Raw genomic sequence first — 24,978 nt, forward strand, 5'->3', positions numbered from 1 at the left:
TGATTGTACCCAAGAAAAATGGAAAGCTTATGTGTGTCGATTTGAAGAAGTTGAACGTAACAACGTTGTGTGGCTAAAAATAGAGGCTGATAATGTGTACATACGTGTACATGGCGTGTGTGAAGTTTTGCTTTTGAAGGCATTGCCAGGTGTTCAGCATGGATGCTTTTGAGTTTGGGCTGGTTGCAGGCCTGTCCGTTGTTGAGAGGTTTGCTAGGTTGATTAAAGCTGTTTGACCGCTTGATATGTGTGGGCACGTCCAAGTGAGTGGGCACTCAAGGTTGCATTTGAGGTATGTGGACATGGATCATGAAAAAAAGGGTAATGGAGGGCTTGTCTTGGACATGGTGTGAAAAGAATAACATCATGGCCATTTTTATAGTGAATAAAAAGAATAAAATGACTTTTTTAGAAGGTGGCATGGAATTTGGAGTTGCCGCCAGCTTGCTTCTCGAAGCGTGCCAGCGTGAACAGGGAGGCAGCGAGGAGGATTGGAAGGTGGGGGAGGATTGCAGAGACGGGGGGCTCTCTTGGGGGGCGTAAACTGTAGGCCAGCTCAGCAGTGAGGAAGCGTGGGGGCCTCTCAGTGTTTGGGAGGAGGAGCAGGTAGAGACGGCTGGCTGCAGTGTTGCAGTGGAGGGCTGGGCAGAGGAGCAGCGGGGAGAGAAGTGGGCACAGAGACGGGGGGCAGGAGGCCACCGCTGTGTGCATGCTTGACAAGAAGACAGTGAGGTCGCCTGGTGTTTGGAGCGAAGCGCAGCTGCAGGCGCAGCTTGGATTTGAAAAGAGGAAGCCGCCGCTGAGGTGTTGGTGAGCGTAGCTGGAGCAGCCGTGAGGACTGCAGGTAGCCGCTTGGTGTGGTTAAGGTTCTGAGGCGCTGCAGAAAGAGCAGCGGGGAGAGAAGTGGGCTCTGAGGAGCTGCAGAGAAGAGCAACGGGGGGCAGGAGGCCCTCGGGTGTGTGTAGGGGGTTGGAGCACAGGACAAGAGGAGTGTGTGCAGCCGGGGGGTGTTGTTGCAGTGGAGGGGATCACTGCAGAAGCTGTTCGCAGTAGGGGGAACCTGCAGGCGCAGCTGGACAAAGAGAGGGAACGAGTGAAGGAGCCGCTTGGTGTGGTTAAGGTTCTGAGGCACTGCAGAGAAGAGCGCGAAGACAGAAGGGAAGCCGTTGAGCTTGAAACTGGTAGATAGCAGAGGCTAGAGAAGAGGCAAAGTAACTGGTGAGGGTGATCGAGGGGCTAGCAAACAGACGGAGAGTAGAGGTGCTGGGGAGCGTGGAGCAGACAAGCTGCTGGGCAGAGGTGTGAAGACAGCCAGCGTAGGTGACTGGTTCTATGCTTGAAGAGTGGCAGTGAGCTGGTGGAACAGCAGAGAGTCATCTGTTGAGGTGCAGAGCAGAGAACGAGAAGGTCAGCTGTAGAGAAGCAAGGAGCGAAGGGATTAGGAGCGACCAGGAGCTGGAGAGGGCTGATTGCGAGCGGTGCTTGATGTAGCTGGTGTCTGGGATATCTTGGGATATCCACCCCTGTAAAGGTCAAGGTCCTTTTCTGAAATATGAGTCTTGTTCATGCTCTTTGGTCTGGTGTTCTGGTGTGTTTGCATGCGTGTGTGGAAGTGTGGCATGCTATAAGGGCGTAGACAGCTCTACCGCTTCCGTGCCATCACTTTTTGGTGCCTCCACAGAGGAGCAGATTTCCTCTGGTTCGTGAAAGGAGATAGGGGCTGTGTGAAGCAAGATTTGGAAATGGCTCAGGATTTTCCGGAGTATTGGGGATTGCCACAGGAGGATGCAACCAGGTTTCTGGAGAAGATGGAATTTACAGCTTTGATGAAGGACAGGGCAACCCCGGAGATCCTTTCTCGGATTTTGGCTTATTGCTTGCAGGGTGATGCAAAAGTATGGCTGCAGATGTTTGTGACTGCACACAGGAATGTTCATCGACAGGATCCTGAGTACCGTGTAGTCAGAGCTGCCTTTTTGGCACGGTTTGTCCATGTGAAGAGTCCGAATGAAGTGTGGAAGGAGTTGTGTAACATTCAGCAGAAGGATGGTCAGGATGTGGATCAGTATCTGATAGAGTTTGGTAGACTGTGGAGTCTGTGGTGTGAGGCTCTGATTCCTGAAGTACCCCCGCAGATGATAAAGAGGGAGCGATTTGTGGCAGGTCTGGAGCCAACGATCCGTCTGAAGGTGGAGCTGAAGAACCTGAATAGCTTTGAGGAGGCTGTCAGAGTAGCTCGAGAGAAGGAGTGGAAGGTGAAGCGTCTCAGGCAGATGGGAATGCGGGAAGAGCCGAAGAGGTTTGTGAAGGTGCCAGGGATTGAAAGTATGCATCCTGGAAGAAAAGCTGCTGTTGTTCCTAGACAGGAGGACTCATTGAAGAGAGAAGTTCATGATGCAGTGGAGCTCATGAAATCTTTAAGCGTGAATTGGATAGAGTCTGGAGGAAGAGGACGAGGCATAGGTGATATGGGAAGGAAGCCTGATGCATCATCTGGTTTTGGAGGAAATTCAGTAGATATTGGAAGAGGGAAAGGGTATCTGTGTGATGTGCAATGCCGGAATTGTGGTGAGTGGGGTCATATGAGTCCGCAATGTGGGAGACCAGCCAAAGCTAATGGTGGAATATATCAATTGCCTATGGGAATGAGTGATAGGGTGAGTGGCCCTAATATGCAGGTGAAAGATGCAATGCAGCCCAGTGTTTGTGAAGCCCATAAGGTCACGTTTGCAGAGCAGGGTATGGGACAGGTTAGCCTGTTGGGAATGGAGAAGGGTGAGGTTTCTGGAATCAGCCCTAAAGAGCCTTCAGAAGGTGAGGAGGAGAAGGATGAGGTTATTGATGATATTGTGGATTGTGAGCAGGTACCAGTACTTCAGCCAGTCAAGGTGGAGAGTGATGATCAAGGTGTCACTAATGAAGATGCTGTGGATGGAGCCCGTATGGATGATCCAGGTGATGAGTTGGATATTGCAGCTTGTGAGAGTGTGGATGGTGAGCTGGATAGTGTACTTGACAGTGCACTAGATGATCTGTTGGAGATGGCTTCCTTGGAGAAGAGTGCTTGCATGCCAGTTGTGCAGCAGGAAGAGAGTGATGGTGTGACTGATGGTGAGCTGGATGCTCCTTTGGTTGATGGTGTGATGGATTCTGGAGGTGTGGATGCTGATCAAAAGGTGTGTGTTCCTTGTCATGCCCAGGAGAATGAGTTGGTGGTTGTCAGTGATGGTGAGGGTGCATGTGAGGCTATTGTTGTTGGTCAGGGGGACCAAGATGCTTTGCCTGAGAGTTTGGGGAGCTTGGACTTGGTAGGGATGCCTGTGCAAGATGTGGAGAATCTTGCAGGATCGCCAATGGTCTTGAAGCTGGAGAAACTGCAGGAAAGCGACAATGATGAGTCTACAGTGCACGAGGTTGCTGTGTGTGATGTTGATGGGCTGAAGGGAAGTGAGTGTATGGTGGACACACCGCATGTGGATGCTCAGCAAATGGATGAGTGTTTTGGTTATAGTTCGAGTCTGGCAGGTTGTCGAGAGGGAGAGTTGGAAGCCAGTGATGTGGGCAGCAGATTGGGTGACCATGAGGTGGGGGTTGATGATGAGATGAGTGTTATCTCGGTACATGACTATGAGTGGAAGTCAGATGTGTCAGAGGGGAGTAAAGGTGAGGAGTGGTTATCTTATGTGAGCTGGTCTGGAGGAGGAAGTGCGACAGTGGATGGTGATGAGGCCATATATGAAGAGCCAAGGGGGTTGCTGGAAATAGAGGATCATGACAGGGTGTATCAATGGCTGTTTGATGGAGGGGAATGCGTGAAGGATTGGAGGGAAGATGCACCGAGGTTTTTGTTTGATCCAGGGGGATAAGTGGTTACTGTGAGTGCAGCTGCTGGACATAAATGTCTCAGCAGAAAAAAGGGGGTTGCTAAATATGTGTGGCTAAAAATAGAGGCTGATAATGTGTACATACGTGTACATGGCGTGTGTGAAGTTTTGCTTTTGAAGGCATTGCCAGGTGTTCAGCATGGATGCTTTTGAGTTTGGGCTGGTTGCAGGCCTGTCCGTTGTTGAGAGGTTTGCTGGGTTGATTAAAGCTGTTTGACCGCTTGATATGTGTGGGCACGTCCAAGTGAGTGGGCACTCAAGGTTGCATTTGAGGTATGTGGACATGGAGCATGAAAAAAAGGGTAATGGAGGGCTTGTCTTGGACATGGTGTGAAAAGAATAACATCATGGCCATTTTTATAATGAATAAAAAGAATAAAATGACTTTTTTAGAAGGTGGCATGGAATTTGGAGTTGCCGCCAGCTTGCTTCTCGAAGCGTGCCAGCGTGAACAGGGAGGCAGCGAGGAGGATTGGAAGGTGGGGGAGGATTGCAGAGACGGGGGGCTCTCTTGGGGGGCGTAAACTGTAGGCCAGCTCAGCAGTGAGGAAGCGTGGGGGCCTCTCAGTGTTTGGGAGGAGGAGCAGGTAGAGACGGCTGGCTGCAGTGTTGCAGTGGAGGGCTGGGCAGAGGAGCAGCGGGGAGAGAAGTGGGCACAGAGACGGGGGGCAGGAGGCCACCGCTGTGTGCATGCTTGACAAGAAGACAGTGAGGTCGCCTGGTGTTTGGAGCGAAGCGCAGCTGCAGGCGCAGCTTGGATTTGAAAAGAGGAAGCCGCCGCTGAGGTGTTGGTGAGCGTAGCTGGAGCAGCCGTGAGGACTGCAGGTAGCCGCTTGGTGTGGTTAAGGTTCTGAGGCGCTGCAGAAAGAGCAGCGGGGAGAGAAGTGGGCTCTGAGGAGCTGCAGAGAAGAGCAACGGGGGGCAGGAGGCCCTCGGGTGTGTGTAGGGGGTTGGAGCACAGGACAAGAGGAGTGTGTGCAGCCGGGGGGTGTTGTTGCAGTGGAGGGGATCACTGCAGAAGCTGTTCGCAGTAGGGGGAACCTGCAGGCGCAGCTGGACAAAGAGAGGGAACGAGTGAAGGAGCCGCTTGGTGTGGTTAAGGTTCTGAGGCACTGCAGAGAAGAGCGCGAAGACAGAAGGGAAGCCGTTGAGCTTGAAACTGGTAGATAGCAGAGGCTAGAGAAGAGGCAAAGTAACTGGTGAGGGTGATCGAGGGGCTAGCAAACAGACGGAGAGTAGAGGTGCTGGGGAGCGTGGAGCAGACAAGCTGCTGGGCAGAGGTGTGAAGACAGCCAGCGTAGGTGACTGGTTCTATGCTTGAAGAGTGGCAGTGAGCTGGTGGAACAGCAGAGAGTCATCTGTTGAGGTGCAGAGCAGAGAACGAGAAGGTCAGCTGTAGAGAAGCAAGGAGCAAAGGGATTAGGAGCGACCAGGAGCTGGAGAGGGCTGATTGCGAGCGGTGCTTGATGTAGCTGGTGTCTGGGATATCTTGGGATATCCACCCCTGTAAAGGTCAAGGTCCTTTTCTGAAATATGAGTCTTGTTCATGCTCTTTGGTCTGGTGTTCTGGTGTGTTTGCATGCGTGTGTGGAAGTGTGGCATGCTATAAGGGCGTAGACAGCTCTACCGCTTCCGTGCCATCAACGTGCAGATACAATTACATTTCATTTAAGGTCATGCCATTTGGATTGACCAATTCTCCCACAACCTTCCGAAGATTAATGAGCATACAATTTGGATTGACCAATATAACCAATGTGGATTGAAAAATAGTTCCACAACCTTCTAGAGATTAATGAGCATAGCCAACATGGATTAATCATAGAAATGGTTAGAGGTATTTATTCATGATCTCTGTGTACATTCGAAATGGTTAGATCATATACTAGCTTTCTTGAAAAAGGTGTTTGAGAGGTGATGATTTTATTGCATATCCTTAAACCCTTTGGTATGCCAATTTTAAGTAAATCACAGAGTAATATTGGGATATTTTGTGTCCAAAAATGGGATTTCCATAGATGATAATAAAGTAAAGCACATCCTAGAGTTGCCACAACTTACCAACTACAAGGGAGTATAACGGTTTATGAGACACATAGACTATTATTTGAGATTTATTATGTTATGTTCTAATATCACTAGGCCATGTTATATAAACCTTTGATTGTCTTTGAATGCACTACATAGTGTTACCGAAATTACAATGAACTAAAGAGGGAATTAGTCAGTGCGCCCATCTTGAGACCACCAAATTCGGACCTTGTGTTCTAAGTGCATATCGATGGATCAAACTTTGTAATTGAGAGTGTTTTAAAATAGCCACGCGAGCATAAATTGGACTACCCAACAACTTCATAATTTTTAGATGAATGATACCTCAAATGAGAGAGAAGAAGCAGCCATGGTATATGTGGTGAAAAAGTGCAAACATTGGCTAATAAGTTCATCTTTCTTGTGGATCATCAAGTTTGCTTTTATCTAGTTAACAAATCTTGCATGATAATAAATTACCCACTCGTTGTGTTTCTATTAATGGAGGTTTACTTTACTGTCATATTAAGTAAGGGTTCACATGTATTGGTAGACCACATGTCAAAAATACCTAATGAAGCCAATGGTCTTGATACAAACTACCAGATGCTGCTTTATTCAAATTAGATCTAGTACCGCAATAGAGTGAAGAAATCTTTGAGTAACCAGCCTATGGATTTTCATAATATAAGACATCAAACAATGATAGGATGCGATGACTTATTTAGTTAGTTGCACCTGATCATTTAATCATTGGTCAATTATATAAATGCGACAAAGATCATGTATGGAGATAGTTTGTGAGGATGATTTCCTTATGGAAGAGGCTCATTATGAAATCATTGAAGGTCATTTTATGGGTGATGTAATGGCAAGAAAGATCTTGCATGATGGGTTATGATGTCTAATAATGTTTGGTGATGCCATGGAATTTGTCAAACACTATGATGAATGCTAGCAATTTAACATTCCCTACCGACAAGATAGAATGCCATTGGTTCTGATCATTGTGCAACAACCTTTTCAAAAATGGGAAATAGACTTCAAGAAGGAGACCTAGAACTTATGTACAGGTTTGGTTCTTCTAAGCAAAATTTTTTGAAATACCAAGGGTTATGACCGTTCAGAGTTACGGTGCTCACTCGTAGGGTGCATCTCGCATTGGGACAACTAATGGCATTGAGATGGAGAGCTATATAAATGGTAGTGAACTTATGAAATACTATGGGACCTTAACCCAAGACATGTTAGAACAGGCATGTAAAAAGAAACAAGAAAGGCTAAGATAAGAAAGACTCGATAAGAAAGACTCAATAAAGAAGCTGCACAAGAAGAGGCTAAGGCAAGGTAAAAACCTAAGCCAATGTAAAATAGCATGGAAAGAAGCACAAGAAGAGGATAAGGCAAGGGAAACACCTAAGACAAGGTAAAATTGCATGGCTTAATGCTCCAAATAAACATAGTTGTTCTAACCCTCATTGAGAAGATGACCTTGAGATAGAGCTTGTGTGACTCAAAGTAGGGTTATGTGTGGGAGGGACAACTACTAATATCCTCGTAATGATTGACTTAGGGGAAAATTTGGACCCCAACATCAGCTAAACCTAAAAGTGTGCATGTAAGAACCATATGAGCTTTTGGATCTTTGAATGTTAATGTTTCCACTAGAAATAATCCTTGGCCGTGTAAGGTTTCTATCCTACCTCCTACAACAACTACATTACAAGAAGAAATATTTCTCTGCTAATGCTAGATCTTTGGTGTGAAATATGAAGTCAATTGGGGAGAAAATTACTAACCAGATATCATTTGGAGGGTTGCAGATATACATTGCCACTATGAAACAACATAGAACTCGACTACAATCTTAAATTCGAGCAACCACCACAACCATCCAAAACGCTACTATATCTTCCTCCACTCCAAGCCCCACAAGTACCCCGAAGGAAAGAACCAAGGGTGACAACAAAAAGAGGTCCAAATCCCACTTTGCAATGAAGCTCTACGATCCAACACTATTGAGCTCTCAAAATACTATTAAAAGAACAGGAATACTATTAAGGAAATTTGAAAACATGGCTACCCAAGTCAAAAAATCCTAGTCAAGACTTGTCAACAACCACCACTCACCCCAACTGCCATGCCTAAACTAGCCATACAAAGTGGTAAGAGAAACATGAAACCAAAATGGGTCATGATCATTAAGCACAAAACACTCTACCACGTCAAGTAACAAAGTAGGTATGGGTGCCCGACATGACCCACTTTAAGAATTGAACTCACTAAGTTAACCAACACGATTCAGACTCGATGCAAATGGAGAGGTAAGTCAATAAACCACTGAACATGCGACAAGGAGGCCACAAGAATTGGAGCTATACAAGAAATCAATTTGCATTGATAATTTCCTTAGTAATAGGGAATTCTATCTAAGACAAGATAATAAGCATTTCTGACAATAGAGAGTCTAGAGAGTGATTCCTTAGGTAAATAACTACAAAATGATGATCTTAAAGAGGAATCTACTTCTACTCTATCATTGACCATGTAACAAACATATATGTTGATATTCACGGATTGTAGAGAGCATGTACAAAAAGTCACTCGTAAGGGCTACGTGGACTTTACTACCAAAGAAATTTCATCTTCATCAGGATGTAGGTTATCTGTTGAAATTTGAGCATTGTGATGAGCTATGGTGGATCAAACACTAGAATCAACATCATTAACAAAGTGATTAGTAAATAATTAAGACGTAATTAGAAGGTAATTAACAAATAGATTAATGTAGGCATGGATACTCAAAAACCAGCAAATTCTCATTAGGGCAATGCCTCAATTTATAGAGTTTACATCAAGCATCAAATCCCACTGATTTCTCCATGATTCACTCCATCTCTTTTCCTTGATTCTCTCCACCTCTTCACTTTTCCCAGAATATCTCCACACTTCCCAGAATATCTCCACACTTCCTAAATCTTCTCATGCTACCCTTTATTCTCTCCCAGTAGATTCTTCTCACCTTTTCACAGGTTCTTTCACATTACATCTTCTCTTTTACAGCCTCTAACGAAGGGCTTATTCCTGTACACACCCTATTCACTTGTATTTTCAACACCTCCCCTCAAGTGAATACTCCTAGTACACCTAGACCCTATACCAAGTTTGCCTCCCCTTACTTGATAGTCCGCAACTAATGCCTACACCTCCCCTCAAGTTATCTCAGCACACCTGGACCCTGTATATCAAGTTTCTCTCTTACTTGATAGTCCGCGACCAGTGCCTCAAGTCCCTAAACTTCATAGTCCTTGACACTCTCTCTCTCTATGTGTCCAAGGCTACTATAAGTGCCCGCGACCTTGACTAAAGTGCTCACACATACATCTACCACGTGGCCTACATCATCGGTGGCTCAGAGGTGGTTTTACTTTGTTGGGGCAGGTTACATTGGGTTGTGGGGTCTCTCTCTCTCTCTCTCTGAGATTTTCACATGGCTCCTCACTCTTTGGAGCCTCACATCTTCTCTTTTCTTCAGTCTTCTTGTCGTGGCAGCTTCTCTCCATGCATCCATCTCTTCTTTCAGTCTTCTTGGGGCAGCTTCTCTTCTTGTGGCAGCTTCTCTTCTCGTGTCCATATCTTCCTTTAGATCTTCTTGGTGTGGATTCTCTTCTTGGAAAGAGATATTCTTCTTCTTTCATGGCTGGGGCCATGAGCTTGTCCGTCAGGTCTTTTTGCTCCATGTGAGCAATGTTTCAATGTTTTGCTGACAGTTCCTTTGGGATATTCTTCTTCTTTCATGGCTGGGGCCATGAGCTTGTCCGTCAGGTCTTGTTGCTCCATGTGAGCAATGTTTCAATGTTTTGCTGATAGTTCCTTTGGGATATTCTTCTTCTTTCATGGCTGGGGCCATGAGCTTGTCCGTCAGGTCTTTTTGCTCCATGTGAGCAACATGTTTCAATGTTTTGCTGACAGTTCCTTTGGGTTTTTGATGTTTATCTTGTGTCATTATGCAATGCAAACCCAAATCTATGCGGGAGGTCTTACCTCTTGCCTTATTCTGGACAAGGGCAGTGTCTGTTCCCATATTTACACTGATACAATGTGCCCAATACATAATGCGTATAGCATTCATTCTCATGCACATTCCAAATGCAACTCTGGCTATGAATAATCTTGATTTTGAGTGAGATTTACAGGCATTAACCAAGAATTAAATGCAAAATGATGATTATCACAATTTTCCCAGAAATTACATTAAATCAAGGGTAACCAATTTGTACGGGATGGTTGGAGTATCAAACCAACTCCGAATTGCAATTTGAAGTTATAGGGATCTGTATCAGATACCTAATGGTTTTTTGAACCCTCAATTGCACCAAAATATAGTGATTAGCACTGATTAATCATTGATTAGCAAATTAATCCACTATTTTGTGCACAGAAAACAGAGTATACGGGGAGTCCAGATTTGGTGCTTTAGACTTCAAATGAGCTCAAATGCTTTCAAAGGCATCAATAGCAATAAGTCTAGTAGAGGATTAAGCCAAGAAACACAAGATTTGACCAAATATTGAAAGCTTAATCTTTGTTTTACCAAAGTCACCTGCAGATTTGATGAAGAGCTTGGATCTCACTATAGACTTGATGAAATTGAATTCTGTCCTCACCAGCTTGTAGAGCATGCTTGAAAACATCTTAGGCTAAGAGGAATTAGAGTGATTCACCCTGAGTGAGTGTAGATCTGAGATCTTCTGCTGAAAAACGTAGCCTACTAAAACAGCGATTTCTCCTTCATCCAGCGGCGGTTTGCTACGTTGTTTCGATGAGCTTGAAGAGCTATGAGATACCTATCATGTGCTAGAAGGGTTTGACCTAATTTTATGTGTGCAAGGAGAGGGAGCTCCTCCACTTGCCGGGGGTACAGAGGTGAGTTAAAAAAAGAGGAAAATTTATAATTTTCTACTAATCCTAATTAGCAAAATAATTAGCAAGATAATGGGCTCACAAATTAGCATGGCTCTTATACCATGTTGAAATTTGAGCATTGTGATGAGCTATGGTGGATCAAACACTAGAATCAACATCATTAACAAAGTGATTAGCAAATGATTAAGACGTAATTAGTGGGTAATTAACAAATAGATTAATGTAGGCATGGATACTCAAAAACCAGCAAATTCTCATTAGGGCAATGCCTCAATTTATAGAGTTTACATCAAGCATCAAATCCCACTGATTTCTCCATGATTCACTCCATCTCTTGTCCCTGATTCTCTCCACCTCTTCACTTTTCCCAGAATATCTCCACACTTCCTAAATCTTCTCATGCTACCCTTTATTCTCTCCCAGTAGATTCTTCTCACCTTTTCACAGGTTCTTTCACATTTACATCTTCTCTTTTACAGCCTCTAACCAAGGGCTTGTTCCCGCACACACCCTATTCACTTGTATTTTCAACATTATCCCACATAAAGAACACGTGAAATTTCCAGTCTACACACCCACAAAGGTTGTAATGTAGCTGAGGTACTCTCCCACAAGTTGTAGATTTACCTATATCCTTGTTTTTCTCTTTATGATGCACATGGTACCTTGTATAGATTTTCCATGGTAGGAAGCTTGAATTCCACACTACTCCCTTGCTTCTCTTCTTTTCCCCTTTGCTTGCCAAAGATTGGTATTTTGTATTTTTATCTTGGCTTTACAACCGTGCTCATCCTTGCCAAAAATAACGCTCTTTTTGTAAAAAATGGGCTGAAAGTAGCTTAAATTTTGATGGATGTGGCTTTTTGAGAGAGGTGATGGGGCGAGAGAAGAAGGCACTTTTGCATAGCCAAGCGGGTTTTCACAAGTGTCGAAAATGGGTGGCCTTGGTTGGAATGGCCAATGGCCAAGCAATGTCCCTTCAAATTGTGAAACCCAAAAATGGCAAGCCACACCACGCATGTGCCAACATGTTGGGGAAAACTACACCTCCTAAACAAGAACACAAAGACCTAAGCTTTTTTCCCTTGTGATACTAACAATGGGAGTCTGGAGAGCCTTATAAATGCACTCGTTATCTCTTAGACTAATTCATATGGGATTATTCTAAAAGAATCCCAAGCTTCTCATGGCTTCCACTTGTTCATCACAAAAAATATTACTTTATCTCCCAAATCATTATGCAAAAAATGCTATGATCCTAAAGTAGTATATGAGCAATCATTTAATCTAGTAAAAAATGGAGTTAGTTTTATTTGTTTTGAGATTTTAAAAAAACCCACCACCTATAGCCTAGATTACACACCAATGCCTAAATCACTCCATTTGAGCAAGTTTGTCCCTATTGTAGGAGTGCATAGAGAAGGAAGAAAAAAACTCGATCATCGCATGATCCCACTTCAATGGAAAAGGCGAGGCTCACACCTATTCCAAAGGAGAATTAATCTAAAGATAAAGAAGAAAAATCCTCCTTAAGTAGATAGGAACATGACATAGAAGAAACTCCTCATCTACATAAGAGAATGCCATAGAAAAAAGCATGCTCAAGTACATACAGAAATACCATAGAAGAAAATCATGATCAAGAACATAGGAATATGCCATATGGCCAAAGTACCTAGGTGAATCTGGGTGAAGAAATTTTTTTATGGGAAAGCTCTTAGTTGTTTGCATATTAAATACAATATAAGAGGAAATACACACACACACAGTTTTTATAGTCTTGATGGATAAGATAATGAAGATGCAGGATATATATGTTTAAAGAAGCATAGGTAGATCCAAATTAGATAGGGGCCATGAAAAAAGTGAGTATAAATCCATTATGAAAGAACACACTTGGGACTTTTGTGGATTATCTAGAGAGATTCAAGGTCATTGACAACCATAATTACAAAAAGAGTAAGACAGTATGCGTACTCTATATGCAACTATTGTATGAATATCACATATACTCTTACTACATATATGTATAGAATAAGAAAATATGCCATATGATCTTATTTGTTCATTTGCACTAATATAGGCTATATCAATATAGCATTTATAGATATATAATACATATGATTATTATAAATTATATTACATACTATGTTATAATATCTTATATTATATATAAAACACTACATCATACATGTGATGATATAATGTTGAACATTATAATGGTGAATAAATATTAACTTAGGTAATTGAATCGCTGCTGCTAAGTAAGACAAATAAAAAAAGTGCACAAAGAAAGATAGATTCTTTGTTTCTGTGTGTGTGTGTGTGTGTGTGTGAGAGAGAGAGAGAGAGAGAGAGAGAGAGAGATGGAGGGGGGGGATGCATTTCTAGGATTCAAAGGTTGCAAGACCCTTCATAAAGAAGATTTATCCTTTAGGAGAAGTGTAGATAAAAATTCACCTTTCAAAAGAAAAGCTACATTTTAAAAACAAAAGGCTACATCTTAAAAAATATATGAGGATGCCCTTCTAACCTCTTCATATGAAATGAAGGTTCAACATGAGCCCTTCAAATGAAATTTTGGGGTTTCCCTTAAAATTGAAGGACTAGGGAGATGAAATATTCTATATAGTTATATTCATTTATCTTGTAGTATAATATTTAAACTATGTTATATTCACTTATATATAAATTAAATATTTATATAATTATATTCACTTTATCTATTAATATAATATTTCAACTACCTAATATTTATTTGGATGTATAATAGTATAAAGTGAATAACTTTTATATTCACACTATAAAATCAATACATGTCATATTATAAGGATAAATAGTTTAACTAGATTATGAACTTTTATATGATATTATGTGCTGAAAAAAATTTTGTTCTACACAATATGCAGTTAATGTGTGTGCTCATGCACACAAAAACACATGCATATGTGTGCACACATAGGCCCATGTTTATGTGCATTGTAAGGGAGTGCATGTGTGTGTGCGTGCGTGCATGTGTGTGTGTGTGTTTGTGCAAGTGCATGTCTAAGGCAACCATTATGGACATTTTAATAAGAGATAGGGTTTCAATCAAGAGATAAATACACTTGCACTAGGTTTAGATTACTAAACATGGACATTTTGAGGATGAGCACCTATTTTACCCACCTCTTTGACCATCTCCAACAATACTAGGTAAGTGCTATTGGGATCAAACTCATCAGAATTAGGATGTAGGATGGTTTTTAGCATAGAGCATGTATAAAGGTGCTAGGTAATACATCTTGATCATCTCAAAAGAGAAATCATTTAAAATAAAAGCAAGTAAAACCATATGATGTGTGTGTGTGTGTGCATATATATATATATAGATAGAGACAGAGAGAGAGAGCGATTGATAATTTTTAAAAGTGGAAAAAATAGAGGTATCTCTTGATGAGATCTTGACTCCAAGAAGGGAAAATTGAGTTCTATCCTTTTGTCGATGGCCAAAGATTATAATGGCCTAGCGTATTTGACATCTACGTCAAGACTAAGAATAATAAAATTTTCCTAGAAATGAAATTAAGGGAATTTTTTTTTGAAAAGGAAGTAGATCTTTGTAGGTGTCAAAAGTACAAGAAAGCTAAAGTTCTCTTATCTCAACATAAAACATGAAGATACTATGACTCGATACCCTTCACACTTTTCCCTAGAATTCTTAACACATTAACTTACTAGAAAATACAACAAACCTCAACAACACCATGCATAAAAGTCTATAACCTCTGCAGAATATTGGATGCAATCAAAGTTCTAGAACATAGATGCTAAGCACTAGTTTACATTTCTATACATAAAATAATAATAGATAGAAATAGCATGCACGTACCTTTCTGGGCTAGATCCATAGATTTTATTGGTACTTGATCTTTGAACTTTCGAACCCTTACTTTGTGAAGTAGGAGTATTACTAACGTCGATAGTATATATAAAACTATCAAACATGCAATTGCATATATGTACTTTTTTTGAGTACTTCTTTTGGATGTTGTTGGAGCCAAAAGTGAGCTTGTAGAGCATGCACATTCTACGTTATTGCATAAATTTGGATTTTTAATATACCTACAAATGAAAAACATAGAAGTTTTCAAAAAGCTATAAAGTAGAGTTAACTATATCTATAATTAAATGCACCTCACTTGAGAAACATATCTTATTTTGAAAAACAAAAATGAATTCACAATAGCTTTTAATTTGTATAAAAATGCTAAATAATATTATTTTATTTTCAATATAAAAAACATCATATCCCACCTTTAAAAGAATACTCTTATAAAATAGCATTGAATGTACATTGGACCTAATGCTAGGAGCTTGAAATATTAGGGACTCGATTGTCTTGTTGTGATGTACTCTAGTGGTTAACGAGTTTATGTCATAACATAGAGGTCACAGTTCAATACTTTACATATTTATTAAAGGGAGTGTTTAACATAAACAAAAAACCTTTTGATAAAAAAAGAAAAATAGGAATGTTATTTCGTCCAAAAAGATGAAGGGATTTTTATTTTGCACTAAATTTTCCTTGATGACTACCCTAAGTCCCCTTATCCCCTTCAGCCTAAAGGGTTTTATTTATAAATAAGTATTTCTGGTTCGTAAACCAAACTTATATTTGAATTTTTATATACTCTTAATGAAAGCTAGAAAGTATAACAACACATGAGAGGATCAACCAACAAGGGGAAATGTAACACGATAAACCCATTAGGATGGATTATTTATCATAAATCCCTTTAGATAGATGACCCAGATTATAAGAAATGGATTGGAATATATTTGTGTGCATTTGGCTTAGTATTGGAAACTTTGGGATATCTCTTTTCGTAATGCCCCAAAGATGTATCTTTGAATTAAGGCACCAAATTCTCTTACCAACTTAATGTAAGGTCTCAATATTGCTTACCACTTTCACCCAAGAAAGGTAGTATGTGTTGACTTTTGTTCGAGAGGGGGGGTGTATGTGGGATACTAAAAAAGCAAAATAAAGAGAACTATGGATGTGATATTGTAGATAGAGTATCCCCCCGAAACCCCCCTCTCCCCTCCTCATTCTCGTGCATGCCAAAAAAAGGAACACCCACCTACCCTCCTCCTTAGTTATCCTTTGTACTACAGTTAACATCATATCGGGCTAGCTCTGAAAGCTTACACATGGGCTGCCCAAGGTTTGACAATGATCTACTCTACTTACAAAAATCTTATTTTTGGGTTTCTAGAGTATCCCCTCGAAACCCCCCTCCTCACTCATGTGCATGCCACAGAAAGGAACACCCTACCCACCCTCGTCCTTAATAATCCTTTGTAGAAAATTTAACATCATATCGGGCAACCTCTAAAAGCTTACACATGGGTTGCCCAAGGTTTGACAATATTATCTTCATGATCTACTCTACTTACAAAAATCTTCTTTTTGGGTTTCTTAATCATGTGCAAATGACACCATATGAGACCTATAAAGTATATTTTTCATATGAGACTATAATAAGGTCCACCATAAAGTCATGTATAAGGTTTTCATACCACCCAACAATTTTTATTCGTGTGTGTCCATGTGTGTGCATGCTAGAAGTCAATCCTCCACCCTTTTCATCATGTCATGTAACATGTAATGCACACGAGGCTCACGCGGACTTTGAGTACACATGCCAAGTACGGGTAGCAAGGAAGTTAGGGGTTCAAGGGTGAGTCATCGGGGTCAAAGTATCATGGGCATCCAAGCTAGTGTGGGCAGGAAGGACACCACATATAGCCCATCGGAATGGGTGCATGCTCATTATTGGTCTATGGTTGGGAGGGGAACACAAACCATTCCTGTCTCATTCTGCATAGCCAGAGTGTGTCTGCAGGAATCCATAGAGTGACCAACGCATCACATTGGTATCAAAGCATATACTCCCACTCCGCATGACCAAGAGAGTCGAGCCCACTAAGGTTGAACAAGTGATAGAGAAAGAAGGTTAGCATAACTAAGCTTAGTGGGCCCATCTCTCTTGGTCATGTAACATGGGAGCATAACCTCTGCTGTGATACCAATGTGATACTTAGGTCACTGCACACTCTAGCTATGCAAAATGACAAAGGAAAGGCTTAGGTGCATCTCCCAGCCACCATAGACCTTAGTGGGCCTCACTCTCTTAGAAGAGCTTGGCCCACTCAAGTTGAAAATCTTATCTTTTTGGGGGGGTGGGGGCTTCACATTATTAGGAAATGAGTGGAAGGAATAAGGTCAACAAATCTAAGCTCTATCTGCTCTCTCTCTTGCTCTCTCTTCTTCCTAGCTCTCTTGATCTTGATCTCTCTCTCTCTCCCGCCATTGTCTTTATCATCTCCCTCTTGTAGCTAGAGTAGGTGAGCATCACAATCATCACATCACCATCTGCCTCCTTCTCTTGCTCTTGCCTAGGCACCCACAAAGGGTTGTAGCCACACAAGTCAGTAGCTTCCCATGCATGCCGAGTGCTACCCGACATGCACTAGGAGCTTTCAAGGCATGCCAGTGTCAGGAGGCTGGGAAAAGAAGAAATGCCTCTATAGCTACCTACCCAGCAGCCTTGGAAGACACAACAAACACAAGGGGCACCACCAGCACAATGCTAGAAACAGAAATCTCTCACTCTTAACCTATGGGAATGGCCAGGTCATCGAGGCCGGAGCTCGGCGGCTCAACGTATCCTCTCCTACAGCCGAAACCATAGACAATGGGGCACCACAATCCCCAACACAACACAGTTCAATCTTCACACTTCACCCTTCCCAAACCACCCATACAAAAAACACTCTTTCATCACATCAAACATACGGACAAGTCTTTATTTGCCCTCTCTCTTGGTCCCATGCTCACAAGCTTTGCATACCCACAGCCCTTTTTCAAGGCAACACACTCACATATAAGGCTCTCTCTCTGCATGCATCCACTGGCAACCCTCTATCTTTGTCGCCAACCCAACACCAAAACCCAACTAGCCTCTCAGTCACAACGCCAGCCATACAGTCCTTCTGAGACGGCTCCTTTCACTTTGTCAGCCAGCTGTACAGTCCTCCTCAGTGGGGGCACCAAAAAACTATCGGGAGGCTGGGAAAAGAAGAAATGCCTCTATAGCTACCTACCCAGCAGCCTTATAAGACACAACAAACACAAGGGGCACCACCACCAGCACAATGCTGGAAACAGAAATCTATCACTCTTAACCTATGGGAATGGCCAGGTCATCGAGGTCGGAGCTCGGCGGCTCAATGTATCCTCTCCTGCAGCCGAAACCATAGACAATGGGGCACCACAATCCCCAACACAACACAGTTCAATCTTCACACTTCACCCTTCCCAAACCACCCATACAAAAAACACTCTTTCATCACATCAAACATATGGACAAGTCTTTATTTGCCCTCTCTCTTGGTCCCATGCTCACAAGCTTTGCATACCCACAGCCCTTTTTCAAGGCAACACACTCACATATAAGGCTCTCTCTCTGCATGCATCCACCGGCAACCCTCTATCTTTGTCGCCAACCCAACACCAAAACCCAACCAGCCTCTCAGTCAACGCCAGCCATACAGTCCTTCAGAGACAGCTCCTTTCACTTTGTCAGCCAGCTGTACAGTCCTCCTCAGTGGCGATTACCTTCACAGCAGACTCCACACTCCATGCCAGATAGCTTCTCTCATTCGCTGCAGCCCAGCGCCAACTTTGCTTCGCTGCATACCCAGCCCTTTTTCAAGGCAACCCTTCGATAGCTCCCCAATCCCTCTGTTGCTAACCACTGCTTCCTTCCGTGCAGACGACCACCACCTAGAAAGCCGCCAGCAGTAATCTGTCGCCAATAGCATCACCAACACCCTCCACGTCCTTGCTTCTCTCGCATCCAGCCGGCTACCAACGTGTGCCAGCTAGCCAAAACCAGAGGCCGTCTTCTAGGCTTGCAGCAGCTGAACCAGAGCGGCTCCTTGCACGTGTTGGCGTCTGTCTCTACAGACTCACTTGGGCGATGACTTCCTCTTGCTCAACTCTCCCGCCAGTCCGCTTCACCAAGCTTCAGCACCTGCAGCTTCTTCTTGCCCAAGGCGCCCACCCTTCTTCACGATGATGCGTGTCCGCTCACTGTAGCTCCCGACTACGCCTCTTCACACAGCCTTTTCTAAGGCTCTCTCCTATCTCTTTCACTGCACACGCCCAGAGCTTCGTCTGCTAGGCGGCTCCCTCAGAAATGACCAGGGCGCTCCCGGCTGCGCCTCTTCACACCTCTTGCAGCTCTCTCCTGTGCTTGTGGCTGCACATGCCCGAAAGCCCCAAAAACAAAACCGCCTCCTCTCCTTTTCGTTTGCAGCTGCGCATCACCCTTGCTCGCCAGCTCTTCGCTTCACGTGCATCGCCAACTTCTAGAGGCCCTTCACTGGCAGCAGCGCAAATAGCCATGTGGCTATGCTTTTTTGGCCACATAAATGTATTTTATTATTCTTATTTTCCTAAAGTCTCAACGATGGCTACATCACTCTTCATTTCACACTATGCTCAAGGCTACATTAGCCACACAAATATTTTATGGCTCTCATGCTTCCACATCTTCCAATCATAACTTTCCAGTGCCCACTCATCTCTTGGTCGCGCATACACCCTGAGCCATCGAACGACTGATATCACCTGCAGCAAAGCACACTTCGGACAAACCTGTAACAAGCTTACAGCAAAACCATTCTCTCTGTACATCTGCCAAGGCGTTCCCGAGCAAAACTCTCACACAAGCCATGCATCCATATGTACACAAGCCCAAAATATCTCTCAAAAAAATGCCTGACATACTTTGCCAACCCCCCAGCCTGCTAGAGCATTTATGCACAGCAGCAAAAGATAAAGTCCAATAACTATCCACCAGGATCAAAAAGAAATCTCGGTGCATCTACCTTCCAATTCTTCAAGCATTTTCCTCTGTCAAATATCCATTGATACACCCTGTCATAATCTTCCACTTTCAGCAACCCCCTGGGCTCTTCATATATGGCTTCATCAATATATACTGCATTTCCTTCTCCATACCAACTCACATGGTCTTGTGATGGAAACCACCATTCTTCACCCCTACTCCCTTCTGACACATTTGATTCCCACTCATAATCATATACTGATTTAACAAACACCTGATCTTCAACTCCCACCTCATGATCATCCAATTTGCAACCTGCATCATTGGCTTCCAACTCTCGCTCTGGACAAACAGCCAGACCAAGACTATAGCCAAACCACTCAACCATATGCTGAGCATCAACATGTGGTGTATCCACCATAAACCCATTTCCTTTCAGCCCATCAACATCAAACACAACAACTTTATGCATTGTAGACTCATCATTGCCACTTCCCTGTAGTTTCTCCAGCTTCAAGACCATTGGTGATCCTTCAAAATTCTCCACATCTTGCACAGGCATCCCTACCAAGTCTAAGCTCCCTAAACTCCCAAGCAAAAGCATCTTGGTCCCCTCGACCAACAACAATAGCCTCACATGCATTCTCACTACTGACAACGGACTCATTCTCTTGGGCACATGACAAGGAACACACACCTTATGATCAGCATCCGCACATGCAAAATCCATCATGTCATCATCCAAAGTAGCATCCAACTCATCATCAGTCACACCATCACTCCCTTCCTGCACAACTGGTATACAAGCATTTGTTACCTTCTCCAAGGAAACCAATTCCAACAGATCATCCAATGCATTATCAAGAATACAGTCCAGCTCATCATCCAAAGAGCATTCCAAATCACTTTCCACAATAGCATTGGCATACGATTGCAAGGACATCTCTTCCTCTACACAAATTAGCACCTCCATCTCTTCATTCGGCATAATAACGTCTTCGTCGACAACCCCGCTTTCCAGAAATGATGGCTTCTCTTCAAGACCTGTCAAGCACTCCTTTTGCTTTGGCTTTTTAACCTGCATCATGGAATCCTCATTCGGACACCCTTTCAACCATGAAAAGAACCCTGAAGGCTTATCAAGCATACATTTATTCACCTGCTTTGACCTTGAAGGCATTCCTTCTAGCAAAAAACATTTGGCATCCTTTCGAGCATTAAAGAGATCCTCATGCACACCCTCTGAATGCATACTGAACTCTGCCATCTTCTTCATCTTCCACGCCTTGTCCCTTGCAATCTGCACAGCATCCTCAAACGTTTTGGGTTTCTTCCCTTCGACCTTGAGCTTCAACACAGGAAGCAAACCACTCACAAACAATCCTTTCTTCACAAACATCAGGGGAGCCTCACTCTGCAAAGAAAAGCACCATCGATCCCACAACCCTGTGAACACATGCAAAAAATCATCCACGTTTTGTCCTTGTCCCTGTCGCAAAGCATTGAATTCCTGCCATAGCACACTTGAGTCTTCAACTCGCTGGAACCGCTCCAAAAGAGCCTCTGTCAACCTGTCTAATGTCAAAACACTAGGTGGTACAGCCTGAGCTTCCTTTGCTTCAAAACCTTTGAGCCAATCTCTAGCATCACTCTTCAAAAAGATCCTCAAAAGCTTCAACACCTGCTCTTCATTATCAACATGGTTGTTAATGCACGCAACCTTGAACCTCTCAAGAAACTCACCCACATCCTCATCTTTATACCCATACAACTCAGGATACATCAACATTCTGAAAACCAACACAACACTGCAAGAAAAAGTAGCTAGCGAGTTGTGCTCCTATGGGGCATACACCCTCTGGAGGTGGCTTCAAGCAGAACTACTCCTTGCTAATCAACACCCTCAAAAAAACTGAGCTCTCCTCAGTCGAACAATCCCTGAGCAATCCTTAGTGGGGGCAACAAAAAACTGTTGGGAGGCTGGGAAAAGAAGAAATGCCTCTATAGCTACCTACCCAGCAGCCTTGGAAGACACAACAAACACAAGGGACACCACCAGCACAATGCTGGAAACAGAAATCTCTCACTCTTAACCTATGGGAATGGCCAGGTCATCGAGGCCGGAGCTCGGCGGCTCAATGTATCCTCTCCTGCAGTCGAAACCATAGACAATGGGGCACCACAATCCCCAACACAACACAGTTCAATCTTCACACTTCACCCTTCCCAAACCACCCATACAAAAAACACTCTTTCATCACATCAAACATACGGACAAGTCTTTATTTGCCCTCTCTCTTGGTCCCATGCTCACAAGCTTTGCATACCCACAGCCCTTTTTCAAGGCAACACACTCACATATAAGGCTCTCTCTCTGCATGCATCCACCGGCAACCCTCTATCTTTGTCGCCAACCCAACACCAAAACCCAACCAGCCTCTCAGTCAACGCCAGCCATACAGTCCTTCTGAGACGGCTCCTTTCACTTTGTCAGCCAGCAGCCAGCTGTACAGTCCTCCTCAGTGGCGATTACCTTCACAGTAGACTCCTTACTCCATGCCAGACAGCTTCTCTCATTCGCTGCAGCCAGCGCCAACTTTGCTTTGCTGCATACCCAGCCCTTTTTCAAGGCAACCCTTCGCTAGCTCTCCAATCCCTCTGTTGCTAACCACTGCTTCCTTCCGCAGCAGACGACCACCACCTAGAAAGCCACCAGCAGCAATCTGTCGCCAATAGTGTCACCAACACCCTCCACGTCCTTGCTTCTCTTGCATCCAGCCGGCTACCAACGTGTGCCAGCTAGCCAAAACCAGAGGCCGTCTTCTAGGCCTGCAGGCAGCTGAACCAGAGCGGCTCCTTGCACATGTTGGCGTCTGTCTCTGCAGACTCACCTGGGCGACGACTTCCTCTTGCTCAACTCTCCTGCCAGTCCGCTTCACCAAGCTTCAGCACCTGCAGCTTCTTCTTGCCCAAGGCGCCCACCCTTCTTCACGGTGATGCGTGTCCGCTCACTGTAGCTCCCGGCTACGGCTCTTCACACAGCCTCTTCTAAGGCTCTCTCCTGTCTCTTTGAGTGCACACGCCCAGAGCTCCATCTGCTAGGCGGCTCCCTCAAAAATGACCAGGGCGCTCCTGGTTGCACCTCTTCACACCTCTTGCAGCTCTCTCCTGCGCTTGTGGCTGCACACGCCCGAAAGGCCCAAAAACAAGACCGCCTCCTCTCCTTTTCGTTTGCAGCTGCGCATCACCCTTGCTCGCCAGCTCTTCGCTTCACGTGCATTGCCAACTTCCAGAGGCCCTTCACTGGCAGTAGCGCAAACAGCCATGTGGCTATGCTTTTTTGGCCACATAAATGTATTTTATTATTCTTATTTTCCTAAAACCTCAACGATGGCTACATCACTCTTCATTTCACACTATGCTCAAGGCTACATTAGCCACACCAATATTTTATGGCTCTCATGCTTCCACATCTTCCAATCATAACTTTCTAGTGCCCACTCATCTCTTGGTCGCGCATACACCTTGAGCCATCGAACGGCTGATATCACTTGCAGCAAAGCACACTTCGGACAAACCTGTAACAAGCTTACAGCAAAACCATTCTCTCTGTACATCTGCCAAGGCGTTCCCGAGCAAAACTCTCTGTGTACACAGGCCATGCATCCATATGTACACAAGCCCAAAATATCTCTCAGAAATACTACCCAAATATATGCAACTAAACCGAAGTAAATACTGCTATGTATGCTATGAGAGCTAGGAGTAGAGATAGAATCATAGATATTCCCATGAATAGAAGACCTAAAAGAGTAGCCTGATTCATCTTGCACTAGGAACTCGGTTCTATGCTCCTCATGCACTATCATATGTTCATCAACATGTGAAGTATCATCATCATCCCGAATCTTAAATACACCAATGGATGCATCACTAATCAAAAGTTGATCCCCATGATAGTCTAATGCATCACTATGATCCACTGGAAGGTAGGTAGACATAGTAGTATCATCAATCATAATGCTCGGAATGCTCGCTGCCAACCCTACCCTCGAGATCATGCCCACATGATTGGACTCACATAAATAAATTCTATATACATCACGTGCATATGTGTCAGTGGAATCATGTGCATGTGTGTCATTTTATCAACATGTGTATGTGTGTACGATAAATGAATATCATCATGTGTATGTGCGTGCGATACATCAATATCATCATGGTCATTTGAATCTGAGTCAGTATAGTCTACATCCTCGAGAACATAGTCGTAGCCACTCAAGAATGTGGGACAGTCAAAAAGGTGCTGTAAGAAGACTCATCCCATGCAAACAATGCCGAACCATCCGTGTCGAGGTGGCAAAGCAATGAAATAATGAAATCGCCCCACGACCATAGCGTCTGGACCATTTGTCACGTACATTCCCCTCAGTAAACAAATACCTCTAGTGATCAGGTATGAATGCCTCAATCATAAGAGGGATAGAGGTAGTAAGAAATACCCATAGCTACGTGTGAACACTCCCCACAAAGCACAATATATGTGTAAACACACTCACAAAGTACTAAGCATGTGGACAAAGGCTAAAACAAATCCACAATTGTATGAAACAAGCCCACAATGTGCTAAGGTATGTGAAAAAGCCCATAAAAGCACGAAGCATATGAGCACTCTCCACATACACCAAATTGGCTTAATGTGTGCAAATAACATACTTGAGGCTCACTGCATGTGAACAAGCCTCAAACCTACCACGTTGTGCATGAAAAACCTCGTCGAGTCTCAAGGCATGTGAATAAACTCAATCATCGCATGTGAACAACCCAAATCCGTGTGGACCAATCTGCATGTGAAATGCCCCTTGTTGCCCAAAAAACACAAGGTAGATAAGTAAAAGTATGGAATGAAGAATTAATGGGCTACCGTATGTGAATAAAGAGTCCAAAGGATTAATGGATTGTGGACAAAGGGTATCGAGAGTGAAATGTCAAAAGGATAGGTAAGTGTAGTAGGGCAAGCAAAAAAAACCTTCACAAAAGTACGCTGGCGCGACCACACCTCCTCTCCTCACAAAAGTACACTGGCGCGACCACACCTCCTCTCATTTTTAAAAAAAATTCTCCTTTCCTCAAGCGTTAAGCCTTTAGAGTAGCAACAAGCTAAGCTACACTACGCTGGACAGCTTGACGCTTGCATTGCGAGAAAGTAAGAATATTAAAAGATGCCGAGATTC

General features: G+C 43.5%; 1 protein-coding gene across 5 annotated transcripts in view; it reads right to left on the bottom strand.

Annotated features, from left to right (window-relative positions):
• The window catches only part of LOC147620527 (putative LRR receptor-like serine/threonine-protein kinase At1g05700), a 185,852-nt gene that overhangs the window by 74,486 nt on the left and 86,388 nt on the right, over nt 1–24,978 (bottom strand). For all 5 annotated transcript variants that reach the window (XM_086824756.1, XM_086824758.1, XM_086824757.1 and 2 more), the window contains exon 9: nt 14,713–14,945. In XM_086824756.1, coding sequence (XP_086680882.1) covers nt 14,713–14,945 — 233 coding nt within the window. The remainder of the gene's footprint in view (nt 1–14,712; nt 14,946–24,978) is intronic.

This window comes from Cibotium barometz, chromosome 31 (assembly GCF_041138505.1).
Source record: "Cibotium barometz isolate CiBa-2024 chromosome 31, ASM4113850v1, whole genome shotgun sequence".
NCBI lineage: Eukaryota > Viridiplantae > Streptophyta > Polypodiopsida > Cyatheales > Cibotiaceae > Cibotium > Cibotium barometz.